Source organism: Pelodiscus sinensis, chromosome 2, assembly GCF_052426305.1.
Source record: "Pelodiscus sinensis isolate ZL-2025 chromosome 2, ASM5242630v1, whole genome shotgun sequence".
Taxonomy (NCBI): domain Eukaryota; kingdom Metazoa; phylum Chordata; order Testudines; family Trionychidae; genus Pelodiscus; species Pelodiscus sinensis.
In genome coordinates, this window is record NC_143053.1 from 240,373,035 (window position 1) to 240,393,377 (window position 20,343).

The 20,343-nt window shown below is 40.7% G+C and overlaps 1 protein-coding gene across 10 annotated transcripts in view; it reads right to left on the reverse strand.

The window, feature by feature from the left end:
- Positions 1-4,811: 4,811 nt before the first annotated feature.
- ZMYND11 (zinc finger MYND-type containing 11) overlaps positions 4,812-20,343 on the reverse strand; it is a 177,295-nt gene continuing 161,763 nt past the window's right edge. For 8 of the 10 annotated variants that reach the window (XM_075922727.2, XM_075922724.2, XM_075922718.2 and 5 more), the window contains 5 exons: positions 16,860-17,067; positions 15,696-15,764; positions 13,479-13,751; positions 12,389-12,574; positions 4,812-7,155 (listed from right to left, as the gene is read on the reverse strand). In XM_075922727.2, the coding sequence (XP_075778842.1) occupies positions 7,033-7,155; positions 12,389-12,574; positions 13,479-13,751; positions 15,696-15,764; positions 16,860-17,067 (859 nt within the window). In that variant the 3' untranslated portion in view covers positions 4,812-7,032. The remainder of the gene's footprint in view (positions 7,156-12,388; positions 12,575-13,478; positions 13,752-15,695; positions 15,765-16,859; positions 17,068-20,343) is intronic. The other 2 variants (XM_075922726.2, XM_075922725.2) reach the window with 1 other exon arrangement.

Consider the following 20,343-nt stretch of genomic DNA (forward strand, 5'->3'; position numbering starts at 1 on the left):
TGCACGAGAGGCAGAAAGGAAGTGCGTGGGCCACAGGTGGAACCCCAGTGGGTCACAGGTTGTCCACCACTGGTGTCAGGTGTTGTACAAGGATAGAATGAAAAGCTGGCCCCAGCCCCAAAGAGCTTACAGTCTAATTGTAAGACCATAGATGGACACAGACGGGGAAATAAAAGGGGGGATTAAAAAGAGAATATTGGTTAAACAATACACAGGCAGCACAGGCTGGAGAAGGGGTGTAAGGCACAAGCAGTGTGAACAAGGGGTGGAGCAAGCAATGTTTAGGAAGAAGGACCAGTGGCGGCTTGGGTGTACTGATTAGGGGGAGCTCAGCTAAACAGGAAGAGAAGGGGGTGAGGTTCAGGCCCTGGAGGAGGCCCAAATGCAGAGTGAAGAGGCCGCAATGGGTTTGTGAGGGAAGCAGATGATTAGCACAAACAGCCCATCAGCCCAGGGCACAGAACAGCAGGGACTATCATCATCCAGAGGGTCCCGTATTGGCTGTTTCTGCTTCTAATGGCTAGTCTCTGGCTGGCTCCTTTCTGCAGTGGACTCCTGGTCCCTTTGGTTGGGATGGGAGGGGGAAACAGGACATACCACCAGGATCTTAGTGCCCTTCCAACACCAGAAAGGGCACTCACAGGGGTACGTGATGGCCCAGGAAGCCCTGACAGCACATGTGCCATGAGGCAACACCAGACATGACATAGGAGGCACAGTGTGGATATTTTGTGTCCCTGGCAATCTTCTGAGAACTCAGGCTCCTATGGGGACTGGATGTGGAGGCCCAAGCCTCACTTTCCTACCAGGGACTTGTCTCTTCCAGGGAGTTATGCAGAGTGTGAAGGTCAGCAGGGACCCTCACAGTTTCCTGGTGGGTGGGGTGGGGAGTACGTCACCTTACAGCATGATCAGGTCCAAATGGGAGAGGCCTCTCAGTAACTAAATCTGCCAGGAGAGAGTGCTCCCGAGGTGTTAAGAGAAACAATGCCAGAAAGGAGGTCCTGGCCTGCCAGAAAAGCAGCTGCAACAGCTCAGGTTTCCCTCTGTCTCTCACACAGCAGGGACAGCAGCTGGGGCTCCTACTGACAGTCCAGCTAGAATCTGTGTCAGCGGCCAAAGCTCCCGCTCCCCTGGTGCTGTTGGAAGTGACAGTTGAGCAACAGCTGAGCTGCTGGAAGTGACACCCCATGAGCCTGTGCACTTGGGCCCACCCACCTCTAACAAGGAGAGTAGCAGGGGGCTAAAGCCTAATCTGTTTCCAGACTTTGCTCGATAAGTTTATGGAAGGATGGTGTGAGGAGGTTGTTTATGATGGTTTCAATGACGGCATTAACAGACATCTCCAACAGCCAGAGATGGGACACTAGGTGGAGTATGTGTTCCCAGGTATAAGCATAGAAGGAAAAGCTGGTCAGCGTCTCTCTAAGTGTCCTATTTAGGATTGGGAGGGAATTTCCCACCACCCCAGGCTTGCAGAAAGCATCAGGTTTTTTTTCATCTTCCACTGCAGCATGTCCACAGGGCACTGGCTGGCTTGAACTAAAATCCAGTAGACATCCAAGAATCTGGCACCTGTGGGACCTAGGTGGTGCCGGATTATCGGATATGCCTGAGTATCGGGAGGTACTCTTGCGGGGCGCTGTGACGGGTCTGCTGGGACCCGCACTGCGTCCGGGGAGTGGAAGGGGAATGGCGCAGCGAGGGGCGAACCCTCCGCCATTTTGCAGGAAGGTGGGGGAAGCCCCGCACAGCCACCAAGCGTTTCCAGGAGGGGAGTGGGCTCCCTATCCCCCAGACTGCAGTAGTTATCGCTGAGCCAGAGGGTGAGGGGCGGCGCTGCGGGACCAACCTGGCAGCACCTCAGCTGCTCTGCTCCACCGCTTCCCAAGTCCGCCGCTCGTCATTTTCAGCAGCAGCAGTGGTGGACTTGGGGAAATGGCGGTTGGTCCCCTGCTGAATTGGTCCCACAGTGCCGCCCCTCACCCCCCTGCTTGGCGATAACTACTGAAGTCTGGGGGGGTGGGGAACCCGCTCCCCTCCCGGAAACTCTCGACGGCAGCACGGGGCTGAACGCAGCCGGAACGGGGCAAGTTCGGGGACTTAGCTCTTGCAGCTGCGCGTGGACCCGTCACAGGGGTATAATTCCCTTCCTCTCTTCTCTCTTTCCCTTTCCCAGCCGCGAGCGCCCATGGGGCTCACAGCAGCTCCAATTGTCCGGCTGGCTGGAGCACTTCCGGGTTTCCGTTGGTGCCAGACTATCGGGAGTGCTGGACTACTGGATGCCGGACAATTGGAGTTTTATTGTACATGGTGAATTCTCTGTAAATTGAAGTCTTTAAATCAAGCTTGGAGGACTTCTTCAGTAACTCAATCAGAAATTATAGGCCTGCTACCAGCAGGGGTGGGTGAGGTTCTGTGTTGCGTAGCAAGTCAGTCACCACAGTCATCATGATCCCCTCTCAAATATGCACACAAACTGTCCAGGGATAGTGCGTAACATTGTATTGCTTTCGGAGGGCCCTGCCTGCATGCTGGGGTGAAAGCCAACAAATTAGAGTGGGAAGCCCCCTAGGACAGGAGATAGTGTGGACTGAGATCACACTAACGCCTTCTCCTCATGGCTTCCCACCCCCTGAAACAGGACCCTTCCCCTCTGCCTGGAGCCTCCTTCCTCTTGGAGCAGAGAAGTTGGGGATCTCCAGCTGATATTCAGCACTGGGCCCCACTGTGCAGCTATAAAGGATTATAAAGGATTAGAGGAATTTTAGAACTGTGTAAACCATTTTCTTCCTGGACTAAACTGCCAAATCATCACTCCTTGATATACCCTAGCATACTGTAAAGGTTGTATGGGTGTGTGAAAATGTTCTCTTACTGCATTCAAACATGTATGTGTTTCTTTAAATTGCTCTTGGAGAAAGAGGCAACTACAGGAGCCAAAGTTCTGTGCCTGTAAGCCATGGCTTTGCAGAACAGTTTGGGAGCCATGAACCTCTACTGTATTAGTAAGTAGTGTCCAAGCCTATATAAAATGGGAATACTTGAGCATGCAAACTTAGTTTATTGTCCATGTGCATCAGAAAGTAAAATTTGACCACATGAATAGCCATGACTATTTAAGGTGTGTGAATACAGCCACGGGTGAACTGATTTTAAATTATCCCACCAATTTTCCCATTGTTCCTCCAGCTTCATTAGTGGTCATTGGCAGGAACAAAACACTCACCTGACTCCTCTAAACAGATTAGCATGCCCTGATTGTAGTCTGTAGTGTGCCAAACCTCTTGTCCAACATATAGATGTTCATGTGTCCCGGATGCTCCTCCCAGGAGGTTCATTAGCTCAAGAGTTTACTGCTAGACTTTTCCTAGTCTTAGTAGGTGGGTAACCACACCAAAATTAAGGAACAAATGAATGGATGGTGGGAGAGAGCACAGAGGTGGATGTGGCTCAGTAACAGGAAACACCAAAGAGAAAGTAATAAACCTGTGATTCCTGCCTACCCATGGCAGGTACAAACCAGAGTATCCAGTTTTAAATTATACTACAGTACTAACATCTTTGCACTAAATCAGTGATTTTCAACCTGTGGTTGGCAGACCCCTGAGGGGCCGCAGACTATGTCTATGATTTCAGCCCTGCTCAAAAATGTTTTAGGGTTCTGTAAATGAAAAAGGTTGAAAACTACTTCTCTAAATAATTCCTGCTCAGTATTCATATACAAGATGACTGTTACTATTGGTCTGTACTCTTCTGGCCATGTTAGACATGGCTTGTCCAAGTCACATGTTGAAGTGTGCTTCAAGTTTGTGATTGAACAGTACAAAAAAAGTGATTCACAAATCTGGGAGATGGTTGAGGGGTACTTTCCTATGTAAAATTGTATCTGAGATGATCTTTAGAAATGAGCATGGTGTGTATATAATATCTAGTAATGGACAGAAAGGAAGTGTGGTATTGTTTCTCTATAGAATATTTTGGTTTCTGGTATTCATTTAGGATACATCTATACTGCACATCTATTTCCGGATACCAAAGGTACCGGAGGGATACCAGAGGTATCCTGAAATAGCTACGCCGCATCTTAAGAGCTGCCTCTTATTTCAAAATATTTTTTAATTAACGGTCGCACTATCTCGGCATCCCTGTAATCCTTGTTTCACAAGTATTAAGAGATGTCTCGAAATAGTGCGTTATTTCAAAATTTGGCACTGTGTAGACATGCCAAATTTCAAAATAAGCCATTTTGAAATAGAATCGAAGTAAGATACACATATCTTATTTCAAGTTTAGGGTGCTGTGTAGACACCCTTAGTTACTAACAATGAAGTCATTGACACCTGGACCTCTAGAATTTGGTTACTTGATATAAGACATAGGGTGGCAAACAGACACATACTGATGGCAGAAATTACTTTGATTCCTACATAGATCCTATCTTGCAACCTTAAATAGTGATTTTTCCAGTCACACATGGTACGGATACCAAACTGTATTTATATTGAATCTTAAAATATTTTTTATCCAAATGGAGGGATTTCCTTTGCTAATATAGGGAGAGAATATTCAGAAATAGCACTTCTGAAAAATCACTATAATTAATAATCAGACCACTGAAACCACGGTCCCCTATTAAAAAAACTACAGCCTATGTTACTACAAAATACAAATAATTCAAAGGAGGGTTTTTTTAGTGGCTAAGTGTTATTTTTAGATATAGCTTTAATAAAGTATTAAGCTAAAGTGTATATTTCCTATGGACTTGAATACGAAAGGCCAGAATTAACATGGACATTTTCATAGATCAGTGAGTTTTTTTAAATACATTTATTAACCAATGTTAACACATTAAATGACTCTATATATTGCTAGTCAGAGCAGCTTACAAAATGCCAGAATGCATCATAGAACTGGACAGCCACAATGAATAATTACAATGTGCATAGTGGCTAAGCTCAACACTTTAATATAGCTTTATGATTTGCAGAAAAATTAATTTTTAAATCATGATTCCTAAAACAATCAATGGTAATTTTACCTAAAACTTATACAAAACCAGGCCACAATTTTTAATTTTTTTTTTAACACACAGTTTTCACGCTGTAGTAACTTGGAAATGTGCAACCGTGTCAACAGAGACAAAAAAGCCAAAGTAACACGAATCTTACTTTCATGCAGCTATCAGTTAAATATTACATATTCTGGAATGATTTTACACCAAAAATATTTCCACAATAACTTGCTTTCATAGGGGTGGATCGAAGTTTTGGAACTCGTAAAGTAATTGAACAAGGTTAATTTTTAGTTGTGATGTGTTTTACAGTCACAACACAGAGGCGACCAACGTTAATTACACGGTTATCAGGAAATAACAGTTTGTGGTAATTCAAGTTACCAACTAGTTACTATTGTTTCCAATCAACTTAACATGTAGTTTCTGCAACACATTGGGCATTAATTGGCAGTATCAAATCAATTAACTTGTATCACCACTGTAAATAAAAAAGACCAGGATTTCAATGGCAGTTCACAGAAGACTTAGTTATACTTGAATCTTTACTCTGACCCTGGCAAATCTTAAAGAAAACTTTTTTGAAAGGCTTTCCTTCTGATTCTTCCGCTTCCATCTTTCCATCATGTAATTGCTTTCAATAAATATCAAAGATCTAAATAAATATTTACAAATTATTCCTCTAACATCTCAAAAAATAGCTAGGATGATTAATGGGCATTTGACTCAGTCTAAGACCAATCTTTAAAAGAAACTAAATGGTGAGACACTTTAAAAGAAAAGCTGTTTAAGTAAGCTTTACAACTATTTAAAAAATTGACTCTGAATATGTATGCAATTCATATAACTATATATAAAACAAAACAAAAAAAATCATTTTTCAACTATCGATCCATTCCTATTGGTAATGCTTCTTAATCCAGACATTCCGCAAAATACAGACTTTTTACAAATCACGGCATCTTTAGTACAAGAAAATTAACATGCATTATTCTTCATTCTGAGTACAGTGATGGAGCTCATTAATAGGCAATGACCCATTACTACAAACATAACGGCTTCTGTGAAACTTAAGTGCTATTTTTTTCCTTTTATTATTAAGTTGCAATGGAATAGGTGACACCAGATAATAGGCTGTCAAATGACCTTGAATTGGGGGGCTTGCAGGTGAGGGGGAAGCATTAAAGATTTTTTATGCCTCATCTATAATTCCACATATGAATAAAGGTAGTTTTTTGGCTTTTCTTTTTCTTGTTACAAGCACTCATGTTAGGACAAGGATGAAATGTGCAAACTTGAAAATTTAAATATTCATTTTTCTCTAAGATCCAGCTCAGCAAAAATTACCCCAGTCCCCTGTGATTTGAAACTACAAGATCAAAGCTAATATTTTGTTATAAAAGTTATATATTGAAAAGAAATAATGAAAAAAACACAATAGGGAAACATTTAAGAAAAAATAGGCAGGACTAGCACCTGCTGTGTCAACCCTGTTCCCTAAATTCAATCATATACCCACTGGTATAACCAATAGATAATGCCTTTAAACAGTAAAATTACGCTGAACAAAACCAGCTCACCAAGGTTAGGAAATAAATGTTACATCAAGGTAGTATGCTTTTTTTTCTGAAACAGTTCTATAGTTCTTACATTCAGATCTTACTTTTAAGTATTCATATCATTAAGCTCATGTAGTTTTTCTTTTTTAAATCTGTTGCTTTTAAAGATTAAAATCTTTGTAAAACCTAAAAAGTTTTAAAATGCAACAAATCTTCTATTTAAAATTATTTAAAGTAACCTGCTCCAACTGATGTCAAATTCAATAGGCTCACAAAATTTTGGAGGAGCATTGAACAGAAGATTGGAACTACTGTGCAAAATTTCTTTAAGAAAATTGTTTAAAGGCTGGTGCAAAATGGGAAGCAAATTCAAAACAATTTTGGCTTCTTGGAAACAAAAACCGCTGTGTCTGAGAATAGCAATCATCGGGGTGGTTTTCTAGGGGAGGATTAAATCTTTCATCTTTTTCTGCGACAGGTACGTTTGTGTTCAGCATGCCAGTGTTCCTGCTGACACTTGATGGAACAGTAGGAAGTATTCCAGCAGCAGTGGTACATAGCCTCCTCTTCACAGTTGTAGCACTGCAGAGAGAACAAAAGGTATGGGATTACTATCACTCGGAGGATCAACCCTCACAAATACAAATGGTTTCTCACCTGCTCTTTTGTTTTCTGTTGCTTGCTTCAGCACAGACTAGAATATTCCTCTTTTACTTAGGCAGCCACATGCAGAGGGAATTTCTCATCCCTGCTAGGTAAAGACTGCTCTTACTTTCAGCAGATCCCCTGAGGAAGGCTTCCCTAGCTGCAAAGTAACAGGGTTAGCCTACACTTACAACTCATTGCCTGACTATGTAGAGCTTAATTTTTCCAAAAAGTTTAGGTACCTAAACAAAGTAGCCTCATTTTCAATGGTGCTTAGCAACTAGAAGCTCTTACTGAGAACAATGGAGAGTCCACCATACTCTCCTTTTAAGAATTATGTGACTGGGTGTTGAGAGGCTCTGAAAATTTGGCCACTTCCCTTAAGTTATGACTATTCTAGCACTTTTGTCGGGATAATTTATGCTGTTCAGTGCTGTGAAAAAACATCTCTCTGAGAAACATTAGTTATACTGGAAGTGCCAGTGTGGAGAGTGCTACCATTTCAAATGAACAGCAATAAATGTGGAGAGGAGAGCTCTTTCCTCTCAGTACAGGGCGGTTACACGAGTGATTCTACAGTGGCAAAACTGTACCCAAGTAGCAGGGCCATTATAAGCTCGTTAGTGTAGACATGGCCTAAGATGCCTTAATAGGAACTAAGATCTTTTGCAAATCTTGCAGTTAGTATCTGAAGTCTGAGGGAATGGGGGTCTCTTCTCGATGGGTATCAATAGTTATGTCATAAATCAGAAGGAAAAAGTGATTTCTTTGCCTGTTATTTGGTTGCAACCAATGGAGACAATAGTTTTGAATAAAGGGCCCAGGACTAGAATAGTGGCGATGACTGACATGGAGAACTCAAATTACCTAAGAACGGCCATACTGGGTCAGATCAAAGATCCATCTAGCCCAGTATCCTGTCTTCCACCAGTGGCCAATGCCAGGTGCTTCAGAAGGAGTGAACAGAAGAAAAGAAGAGGTAACCATCAAGTGATCTACTCTAACACAGACAGAAGCTAGGGACATTGGAGAAAATGAAATCCCCATTAGTTTTCAAACTCCAGGAAGACAGCTACAATGCATAGATATTGAGGTGTGATAGACATCTTCATTAATTATGACAAAATCACTATTATTAGCACCCTAAATTCTGCATCAGCCATACTGACCCTGTAGAACGATATAATGAAATGCTGTGATCACCAATGGTCTGCTGCTCCATTCCTCAGCTCAGGCTTCTTTACCCTCAGCTCAGGCTGAAGGCCTTTTTTTTAATAAGAATAGGGAATTTCTGCTACGCAACATAGTGATAATAAATTCAGTTTATTCAGCAATAACACCCAGACATTCAAGATTTCCTGCCTGGGCCCTTCAAGAAGGTTCAACAGAACTTCAGAATTCAAAGGATTTAGTTCTGAATAGGTGACTATTTAGAATCTTGTACCTTTAATTTCTTTCTACCTGAGTGTCACAGCAGTGCTGCTTGTACTATTTTAATGTAGTGCAAGAGAGGTGAAAACTAACAGGAAAATAACTCGGTTGACGAGACTGGGACTGGATCTGTTAACAAGATTTATACATAGCCCCCTCATTATAGTATCTGAGCACTTCAGTAACTTGGAAAATCAGGCCCAAGTTGGGCACTCACTCTCTCAAAATTCAAGGGAACAATTTTTAAGTCTAGGCTGAGATGTCTGTTGTATGACAGAGAGTGAGAGGAGGAATACAGTACGTTCTATGCATGCAGGCACCATATCAAAGAATCAGGATTTAATTTTTCATAAAACTTCCTATCTTCTTTTAGGTCCTGGGTGGTTACAATATTTTTTAATATGATGAAGGATTATCCTGGCAACAAACTTAATAGACTGGAACAACCATATATTTACATCACCAATATATAGACTGTGTAAGTTTTAGTTTCATAACTCAGCTATAGAGTGTTTATCTGTAACAGCATTTTCAAACAAATATCCTCTGGAGAGACATATTCCTGAATTTCATACAGCTGGCTCTCCAGGAGGTTCTCTGAGCCATAAGGAACGTCAGCTGAAAAGATGCATGTCTCTACATTATACACAGCACAGGAGTCAGCGAGAGACAAGGTTCACATTTGCTTGCTAGGAGGTAAAATAAAGGTAAAATGGAGGGGGACAACTCAGACCAATGGATGGAAAGCTTGCCACTCCTTTCAGGCCAGGTCTTTAACCAACGGAAGGTTGGTTAAAGATCTGCAACTCCAGCTATGTAAATAACATAGCTGGCGCTGACTTACCTTAAGGCGAGCTTGATGTTGTCTTCACAGTGGGAGGTCGAGGGGAGCAAATGCTTCTGTTGGCTTCCCTTACTCCTCGCAACTGCAAGGAGTACTGGCACCAACTGGGGGCGCCCTCAGCATTCAATTTAATGGGTCTTTGCTAGATGAGCTAAATCGAATGCCAGAAGATTGATCTCCAGTGTGTTAGATGTGGCCTTGCAGGTGTTTTCTATAAGTCTCAGATTAATCCTATCTCATTCTATGTGCAGATACCCACAAAGGAGGAACATTTAACTTTGAATGTGTTTGTTTTCTAGGCATATCGTAAATAGCTGTGTTTCAGGTCATACCATATATTTCGTGAAGAATATTTATTCCCGTAATAATAGAAACTGGCATGTAGGAATAGGCAGCATTTCAAATGCTGTATCCACGTGTGTGTGTGTGTGTGTGTGTGTGTGTGTGTGTGTGTGTGTGTGTGTGTGTGTGTGTGTGTGAGAGAGAGAGAGAGAGAGAGAGAGAGAGAGAGAAAACGAACTAGGGAAAGGTTAAAACAGAAAAATATACACAGACAACATTAAAACAAGAAGTGCACAATGGTCTGATTTTTCTAGATTATTACACTATGTAATCTCATGACTATTGACCTTAGTTTCCACCTCCTCATTTCCTACTGTTATCCAGATTTTGCAGCTGGTACTAGAGCTAAATTCTCCAGTAGTGTAAATGAGTGAAAATTGTGTTAATTTATACTGACTGTAAGCTCTTTGAGCCTCAGACCATATCTTCCTATGTGTTTATAGACCCGTAGCACAATTGCCTCTTATCTTAATTGTGGTCTTGCTATATAAATGAAGTATAAATGTATAATTAATAATAAAAGCTTTCCCTGTCTTTGGACTATACATCATAAAAACAGAGGACTCTGGCTCTAATTAAGAAGCAAAGCCACTAATTCTCATTTGGTATATGCTGATTATATGTGTCATGTCACTGAGAAGGTGTCATTATTATAATAGTAGTATTGCATTTACGTGTCTGTTGCTGTTACTACTGGAGAAAAAAATCATTTTACTAGGGTTGCATATTTGGACCATTTCCAACAGTTTGAGGTTGAACATTAGCAGCCAGGTTTATCAGGCTACAACAAAGTCTCATCCTAAAGATGTGAGACAAGACTTGTCTGTATGAATAATTCACTGAAGGTAGAGTTTGACGGACCTACTCCCAGATCTTTGGATTTGTGTGGGATTGCGGAGAGTGTTCTCTGGCACCAAAAAGAATAACATCATCTAACTGGAGGGGTGGTGTGTGTACATGTCTAGAAGATGCAATAGAATGGGTACCAATGCATCAATTAACACTTTCTTTTGAATACAATTATCAAACATGACAAATAAATCAGAGTAAACTATAAGGATTCCCAGTTGTAATAAGGACAGCAGGAGTGAAAGTGTGCATGTATCATAAATTCTACCAGTGCAGGACAACTATACAGCTACATAATTCTCTGGGCTCTCACGTACTGAGGCTACATTCCCATTAGAGACTAAACCACACTCCATCAATAGATAAAAGCTCTATACTGATAGAACAATAGAGAATTCTTTGGGAGCTGTGTTTGACATTGATGGTTTTAAATAGGAATTGATTGTTATACTTAGGAAGGGTCCAATTGTCCCCATTCAGTGTTTTCTTTCTCTCTTCTAAGTGTTATTTTTTTTTTTAGTTTGCTTTTTACAGACTATTTTCAAACTACAAAAACAGACAGAACTAGTGATTTTGAGTATAAACAAACAACCACTGTCAGTGGAAAGAAAAAATCATTGATCCTGGCTTGACATAGAGCTAGCTGGAAGGAAGTGATGGCTAAGTGCTGGCATTCATTAAGTCTGCAACATGACAGTGACACCTTGTGGTAAGGCAGTGAAACATGTCTAAGCCATACATATGTAGCAAGATCTACACAGAAGTGTGTAGTAGATCTAATGCCAAAGAACTTTTATTATAATAGTTTTCCACCAAAAACCGAATGCCACACTTGAAATGGAGACAAGTTAGTTAAACTTAGTTACAGCTATGCAAATGGCTGCTTCACACAGGGCTTGGAAAGCACACCAGTAACTCTGAATGTAATGCATACATAACATAATACGGAGGCAGTAAATGGCTCAAAAGGACATGATTATAGCAACAGGGAAAAAAGGATTGTTTTGGCAGGGACATTTTTATGGGCAGGAGAGGGTGAAGTTAGTATTACAAGATGAGAGATGACCACAGCATGAAATAGAGATTTGGCAGTTAGGGTGGCAAGGAAAAGTAGAGGGAGAATGTAAAGGAAGAAGACAGGAGGGGGAGAGAGTAGGATGACCCCATAGTGACAGCACAGGGATAACAGAACGGTTAACGGTACTGGAGAAAACACACCGGCTACGTCTACACTGGCCCCTTTTCCGGAAGGGGCATGTAAATTTCACTAGTCGTCGTAGGGAAATGCGCGGGGGATTTAAATATCCCCCGCGGCATTTAATTAAAAATGTCCGCCGCTTTTTTCCGGCTTTTAAAAAAGCCGGAAAAGAGCGTCTAGACTGGCCCCGATCCTCCGGAAAAAGTGCCCTTTTCCGGAGGCTCTTATTCTTTGAAGTAAGAATAAGAGCCTCCGGAAAAGGGCACTTTTTCCGGAGGATCGGGGCCAGTCTAGACGCTCTTTTCCGGCTTTTTTAAAAGCCGGAAAAAAGCGGCGGACATTTTTATTTAAATGCCGCGGGGGATATTTAAATCCCCCGCGCATTTCCCTACGACTAGTGAAATTTACATGCCCCTTCCGGAAAAGGGGCCAGTGTAGACGTAGCCACCCTGTGGCCTGTACCAAACATTTTCAGTTATTTTCTGGTATTAAATGCTGACACTTACCCATTGCTTCTTCTTGGTCTGGGAAATCAGTTGCTTGTGCTGACCTGCTAGTTTCTTAATTTCTTCTACAAACTCTTCTTTGCACTTCTCCTTTACCTGCTTACACTTTCTGTCCATCTCTCCTTGCATGTTGGCTACAGCTTTATTTACCGCCTGCCTTTTGTCCTCCTCCATCTCTGTACGCAGCTGGCATAAGGGAAGCAAGTCAATAAAGAAAGTCAGTGTGCATATGTATTCTTCGGCTACCTTTAAATATCATTATTGTTATAGAGGGAGGTCAAACAAAGTCAAATTTTCTTTCTTGGGAAATGCAGAAAATTCTACTGTTTAAAAACAAATAAAAAACTCATCCCAGTAATTTAGCATACAATACACAGATCACAACCAAAACATTACAGTACTTCTACTTTGCAAGGCAACTCTGTAAAGACAGCATCATAAGATTCCATGGGCATTGTGTCAATGACTCTACATCAGATGTGTTCAGTTTAAAAGGGATTTTTTTATTTTTTACAGTTTTACAGTAAGAGCAGATTGGACAAAACCCATGCAAAGAAACTTCACTAAGTATGAACAAATCAATGGAAGAATTCGGAGGGTAACAAATATTCAGTCTGACCCAAACTGTTTAATGCTCAAGATGGAATAACTGACAGAGTTATTTACTCAGTTTCACTTAAAGAGCCAATCAGAAACGTTTATAAAACCCCACTTCATAAAACTGCACAGGTCAAGACTGAAGGCATAATTTAGAATCAAATGAGCTGGAAAAGTGTTACTGGGGTCAATATGAATGAATGAATGAATGAATGAATGAATGAATGAATGAAGATAGCTTACTTTTCAGATGGCAGGTTGCATTTTCAGGATAGACGCTAAAAAACGCCCCCAACTTTACTGAAAAAACTAAGCACATTTGATATGGCTTCATTACAATTCAATAACCAATGCTATTTTTACAGAGTGTCTTTTGAAAGTTGAACTTTAGAAAAGGATTTTCCCCATTTTCTTAAAAATGGATGACAGAAGATAATCTCCTCCTTCCCCATACTACAGATGCAGAGTTTGGGTTACTTCCAGTCACTGCTACCTTTTCCACTGCTTCTCGTACAACTCTCTCTGTCTCTCTCTTGTGATCAGCCTTCATTCTGTCTTTGAAGTCATTAAAGATTTTGGTGTATTTGTCATGGCACATATTCTGACAAACTCCATCATTATTGGTCTGGGTGCTCCGATGCATCATTTTTGGAGAGGAGGCACTTAACTTCTTGGTCTGTGTTGAGACTGAAACCTTCTCAATGGGCTGAGGCATTGTGGGAATTTCCTGGCTTGAACTTACTGCTTCAGTTTCAGGCTCTGGCTCCTACGGAGAAAGAGCAAACTTTCTAGAACAGAACATAACTCATAGCATCCCAAAGGAAGGATCTGAATACACCATAGCTGGCAATGTTAACACCCCCTTGTACTAGCCACACACTGTTCCCTGATGTGGTGGAGGGCTGGCAGCGTTAGTCTGAGGCCAAGATTCCAAAGGACATGATGAATCTCAATATGTCATCCTTGCCATGACCCTTTCTCAGCTAGCACTGCCCATTTTGGGATTACACTGCATTCACACAAACCCCTTAATGAGGAGGTGGCTGCATCCTCTCTTCACTACAGTGTACTCTTGGAGGAATCCTAGCTGTGGGGCCTTAAACCTGAGTTTAACCTGGTGGACATAGAGCTAAATTGGGCCCAACAGGCTACTGTGGCATTGTAGAAGATTTTGCTTACCTCAGATGGCTGCTAAGAGGATTAACTAATTGTTTCAAAAGCACTAGGAAATGAAAAGCTAATAAGATGCCAAGTGTTTCTAATAATAACAGAACTAGACATGGATGACCATGAAAGCATTGTGCAATTACATAATTATCCAGGGAAGAAATTATAGTAGTTGTAGCATTGAATTTTGATCACAGTTTGTAACAGAATATTAGTTGTCCACGCTCTTTAGAATAGACATAATATTGCCTTAAACACCTCTTCTCCAGAAACTTAATTATTTAAAATCACACAAGAAATTGGTTTGTTTCCTCTAAAAGATTATTTTATTTTGATAACCACTTATGCAGAATGGATAATTAACAAATTCTCTGCAATGTCAAACCATCACATACCACAGTGCCTACTGTTTGAGCTATGCTTTGTGGTTGCCTAAATGACAAGTACAGAAATTATACCCATTAAAAGGTCGATCATACATTCCCTTTTGCTACCGAGTGCTATTTAATATGTCAGCCTGATTCATTTCTTAGAGCTGTCCTTATCTGGTCACCAACCCAGAAGCCTGCATTAGGCCAAAAGTGAATTATACAGCAATATACAGCATTCATTTGACAGAAAACACTGTAAAGCTGAAAAACAGTCTAACCCTAGAGAATAGGCATTGTTCCTAACCTACTGTCAATCACAACCCATGCACTAGAGTCCTAACTGAATTCCTTTCTGGGACCCACAAAGGGTCCCTATTCTGGGATGACAGCCTTTTGCTGCTGTCAGCTACTGTAGTTAGTTCTGCAGCTCAAGGACTCGTAGCAGTCTGCGCTGGAGTGTCAAGGTTTGAACCCTGCTGATGAGATAAGCTGGGGGTGTTTTGACAGTCATACAAGACAGATTTTTTTAAAAAATCTATTCCCCCCCCAAAAAAACCCCTAAGAATTCACATACAAACTACATTAAAGAAACATCATTAAGAATGCAAATAAGAAATAACAGATATTGTGTGTCGAATGATAATCTTGAACTACATAATCACATACTTTATATTTGCTCTGCCTCCTTCAGTGCATAGCTTGAATATACAAGGGGGCAGGATTAAGGGTCTATGGGCAACCTTACAACTGGTATTTCCTAACTCTCACATCCTCGACTTTGCAACCTAAATAATGTTCTTCTGATAGTTTTTAAAAATGTAATATATTATTAAAATGTAACTTAGTTTGCCATTCCTAAAGATATTGTTGTTAGTGGGATGAAGACTTGTTAGTGATGGAAATTTTAAATTGTATTGATGCCATCTGACTATTGCTAGTGGCTAAGCATGTGATGAGAAAAGATCTTAAACAAATACCATGGTGATGAGTGCCAATATATAACCTTAAGATAACCAGATCTCGTTATAGCTGCTGACATTCATACTTTAATGCTAGTAGCATAAAACAAATAAAATGTGGCAGAAAATAAGGAATGTCAATTGTAATTTTGAGAGTGGTATTCTTTTGGGGGTTTTGCTTAACTGACAGACATATCATGTGAAGCTACTTACTTCCTTTTTGGGTTCCACACTTTGATTACGTCGTCCTTTCTTTGCTCTTGGTTCCTGAGTAACCTTCAGCTGTCAACATTATTAAAAAATACTGAATAATTCCAAATGCTGGGAAACACTAGTTCTCAGCTGCCAATATAAATAGCATTCTTTGTGAAATGCGTGAGATACACGAGTGTGAAAGGCAACATACAAAGGCAAATACGTTTCCAAAACAAGGTGTCTGTAAAGCCAGATACATTTTTTGAATTAGTGATAATGACCTCAAAACTAATGATCAGTGGAGTAAGTAAAATCCAGTGTTAGTTTACTGATTTTCTAACAAATAACAATTATTTATTCAATTTATACTATTTATGTAATTTCTCATTGGTCTGCTCAAACGGGTTCTTCATTTTGGAACAAGACTCCAACCTGCAACAGGATTCACTGGGATGAATGTAAGATTCCTGGTTTTTATTTTTAGGAAAACAAACACTTTTTGGTTTGTTTTTCATTAAAAATTCAGGTCCTATCTAGGCTGCAAAATGCTCTGATTTCACACAAAGTGTAAATAAACTTTGGAATTTTGGTCAAGAATTTAGCAAGATTCAAAAAAGGAATTGTATATTTATATACATACTGAGATTAATCAGAGTTATAATTAATCTCTAATCATTACAGGCCAGTATATAGGTGGCATTCTTATACCTTCCTCTAGAGCATCTGAGACTCAATATCAAGGGCAGGACTTTGGGGTCTACTCCAGTATGGCACTGTTTGTGTTCCTATGTCTGAAGAACTAGTGAAATGGTGACATCACATGAGTCAATAGAGCGAAAGTTGAGCAGTTGTGGGGAGGAGAGATTTTAGTAGGACAATTTAAACTGATTTTATTAACACTTATTTAAAGTTTAAAGTCCTTTGCTTATTCAATGAAGGTGTTAGCGTTCCTGATAAACAGCCTGGAGATTTCACAGAGGTCATCCGGCAATACCTGGGAAGATAACAACTTTATATTCCTGGTATTTCTGAAGTATTAAAAAAAGTAACCTGCATTCTATTCTCATCTTAAAGAAGTAAACAGGGTACGACTTTAAAATAACGTTTAACAAACTGCATTGCAGGTCACCTTTCTGTCATTTAGTGAATATTAGTAGATGCTAGCATTGCAACAGAACTCACCTGCTCATTGCTGGTGGAAGAGATACTGGACTCTGCCTCCTCTTCACCTTTATCTTCATTCTTAGACTTCCAGAATCTCCCATCACGAAGGAAACGTTGGTGCAGTTCCAGTTCATCACATGCTTTTTTCCAGCCCATGCTACGCTTCACATGCAACCGATGGATATTAACTGTGATGTCTTGAATGTTTTCTGAAGGGATCCAAGCCCTTTCAAATATAATTTAAAGACACAATCAGAAAGCTGAAAGGGGAAGAGAGTGATTTAAAATAAAATTTAGGGTGACATGTTCCAATGAATTTAGTGTTGGACTAACTGTGCTCCTGATAAATTCCAATGGGAGCACAGTTAGCCCAACACTCAGTTCTGAAATGTCCCATCTTCAATTCCCATGGCAGTGGTGAGCAGGCAGCTCTAGAGACAGAGTCCACATTTTAAAATACGCATTTAGGCAACTAACTCAAAGTGGCCTGTTTTTCATAGAGGGTGAGCATCTTCAACTACCAGTGACTTCAGTGGGGCATATGGGTATTTAAGACGTTTGAAAAATCAGGCCATTTATAGTAGGCACTGAGGCTTGAAAAGTAGGGAGGAGGTCATTTAATGTGCCATAAAAAGGTATAGCACAGGCAGCTGCAATGCAAGCCTTCCTCCATTACCTTGCCAGTGCCCTTCATTAAGACATGGAGAGATCAGGACTAAGTGTTCACTCTCTATTCCATTTCAGTGCTTAGCCTCTTTGTTGAATCTTTGTTGAATCTAAATTCATGCTTCTTGTGTTGATATTATTTGTGATTCGGACATCCATTTATCCATCTAGCTATCAGGATTTGAACCAAGAATACTCGATCCTTTTGTATAAATCATTGAACAATCATCTGACAGTAAGTACTTTTTGTTCCACTGCTCTGGATTGGATTCCTGCCAGTCACTTAGAGATCTAAAAGGTTCCCAAGTTTCCAAGGTTGAGATTTTCAATGGGGCTTCAGGGAGTTAGATGGCCAGGTCCCAGTCAAAGTCAATGGGAACTGGCTGCATAGCTTCTTTATGCCCCTTTGACAGTCCCAGCTTAAATCATGCTGTAACGGGTATATAAAAATGTAAGAAATTATAACTCTTGACATTGACAGGATATAGAAAGGTACATTAAAGCGAATCAATCATCCGAGTACCAATCTAAATATTGACATGAATATTTTAGTATGTTAAATACCCGAGGCTAGATCCTCAACTGGTGTATATGTTTATAACTCCACTGAAGTCAATGGAGTAATGTTGATTTACACCAGCTGAGAATCTGCCTTCCTTCTTAAAGTCCATTGCTATAACAAGCGGATGACACTACAGTGGATGGATTTTCCTCTTTACAACATATGCTTATGTGTAGAGTTTCAGGTGTTTTTCATCAAATACTTAATAAGCTAACACAACATTTGTGAGAAGTTCTGTGAGCCTGATGCCAGAACTACAAATGAAAAGATTTTCTACTTAGGTATGAAGTTGCTTCAAAGGTACTTATGATTTCAATATAAATCATTCCATGATTTAAATGCAAGTAAGAGATCTTATTCACTTAATCTTTGAGTGAAAATCTCCTTGTTAAGAAGTCACGTAATATTCACTTGTGGTGAGGCTGGAGACAGTTGTTTTAAGACATATTCTAGTCTACTATTTACTAGATAAATCAAGTGAAAATATACATAGCCCCTGTTAAAAAGCAACATAAACAGCGTTGGAAAAAACAGCTATAAAAGTCTCCAGTCTCCCTCATGATGCACTGATATGCATCACCCCACCAATGAGTTTACAAAAACAAAGTGGCCACCATCCCCAGGGTGGAATGCTGAGACAGCCACGAGGTGAACTCTGACCAAAGTAATGGCTAACTCCTGCTCCTGAGATAGTCAAGGATGAAAGGGATAGAGGTGCGTGTTGGTGGAACCTGGTACTCAGCACACCAATATGAGAATCTCTTCCACTCTATCCAGTAAGTGGCTTTAGTGGATGGTTTCCTATGCCTAAGAGAATCTTTTGGACCTGAAATGCACACTGGAGTTCTATGGCATTCAACCATGGAGCTTCCATGCCATGAGGTGCAGGAACAGAAAGTCTGGGTGCCACAGGCATCCATTATCCTGTGAGATTAGGTCTGGGTAAAGAGGGAGCTCTATGGGTGGTTCCTCCGACATCCCCAGGAATGATGTGTATCAGTGCTGGCATAACCAAGCTGACGTCAGCAGGATTACCTGGGTTTTCTCCCTGTGGATTTTGAGAATTACCTTGTGAATCACGGGAAAGGGAGAGAAGGTATACACAGCGGGGCACAGACTATCCAATAAGTTCTTGGACTGCATTGGAGACAACTTTTTATTTCAGAAGTTTGAAAAAGCTACCGGGGGAAGCTGTTCTAGATTTGGTCCTAACAAATAGGGAGGAACTCGTTGAGAATTTGAAAGTGGAAAGCAGCTTGGGTGAAAGTGATCATGAAATCATAGAGTTCACAATTCTAAGGAAGGGTAGAAGGGAGAACAGAAAAATAGAGACAATGGATTTCAGGAAGGCGGATTTTGGTAAGCTCAGAGAGCTGATAGGTAAGGTCCCATGGGAATCGAGACTGAGGGGAAAAACAACTGAGGAGAGTTGGCAGTTTTTCAAAGGGACATTGTTAAGGGCCCAAAAGCAAGCTATTCTGATGTGTTGGAAAGACAGAAAATATGGCAAAAGACCTCCTTGGCTTAACCACGAGATCTTGCATGATATAAAAATAAAAAAGGAGTCATCATAAAAAATGGAAAGTAGGAGAAATTACAAATGATTAATATAGGCAAACAGCACAGGAATGCAGGGGCAAGATTAGAAAGGCAAAGGCACAGAATGAGCTCAAACTACCTACCGGAAATAAAGGGAAACAAGAAGACTTTTTACAAATATATTAGAAGCAAGAGGAAGACCAAGGAGAGGGTAGGCCCACTGGTCAGTGAGGAGGGAGAAACAGTAACAGGAAACTTGGAAATGGCAGAGATGCTCAATGACTTCTTTGTTTCGGTCTTCATCGAGAAATCTGAAGGAACGCCTAACATAGTGAATGCTAGTGGGAAGGGGGTAGTTTTAAAAGGTAAAATAAAAAAAGAACATAACATAAGAACATAAGAACGGCCGTACTGGGTCAGACCAAAGGTCCATCTAGCCCAGTATCCTGTCTACCGACAGTGGCCAGCACCAGGTGCCCCAGAGAGGGTGGACCGAAGACAATGATCAAGCGATTTGTCTCCTGCCATCCCTCTCCAGCCTCTGACAAACAGAGGCCAAGGACACCATTTTATCCCCTGGCAAATAGCCTTTTATGGACCTAACCTCCATGAAATTATCTAGCTTCTCTTTAAACTCTATTATAGTCCTAGCCTTCACAGCCTCCTCTGGCAAGGAGTTCCACAGGTTGACTACGCGCTGTGTGAAGAAGAACTTTGTTTTCTTAGTTTTAAACC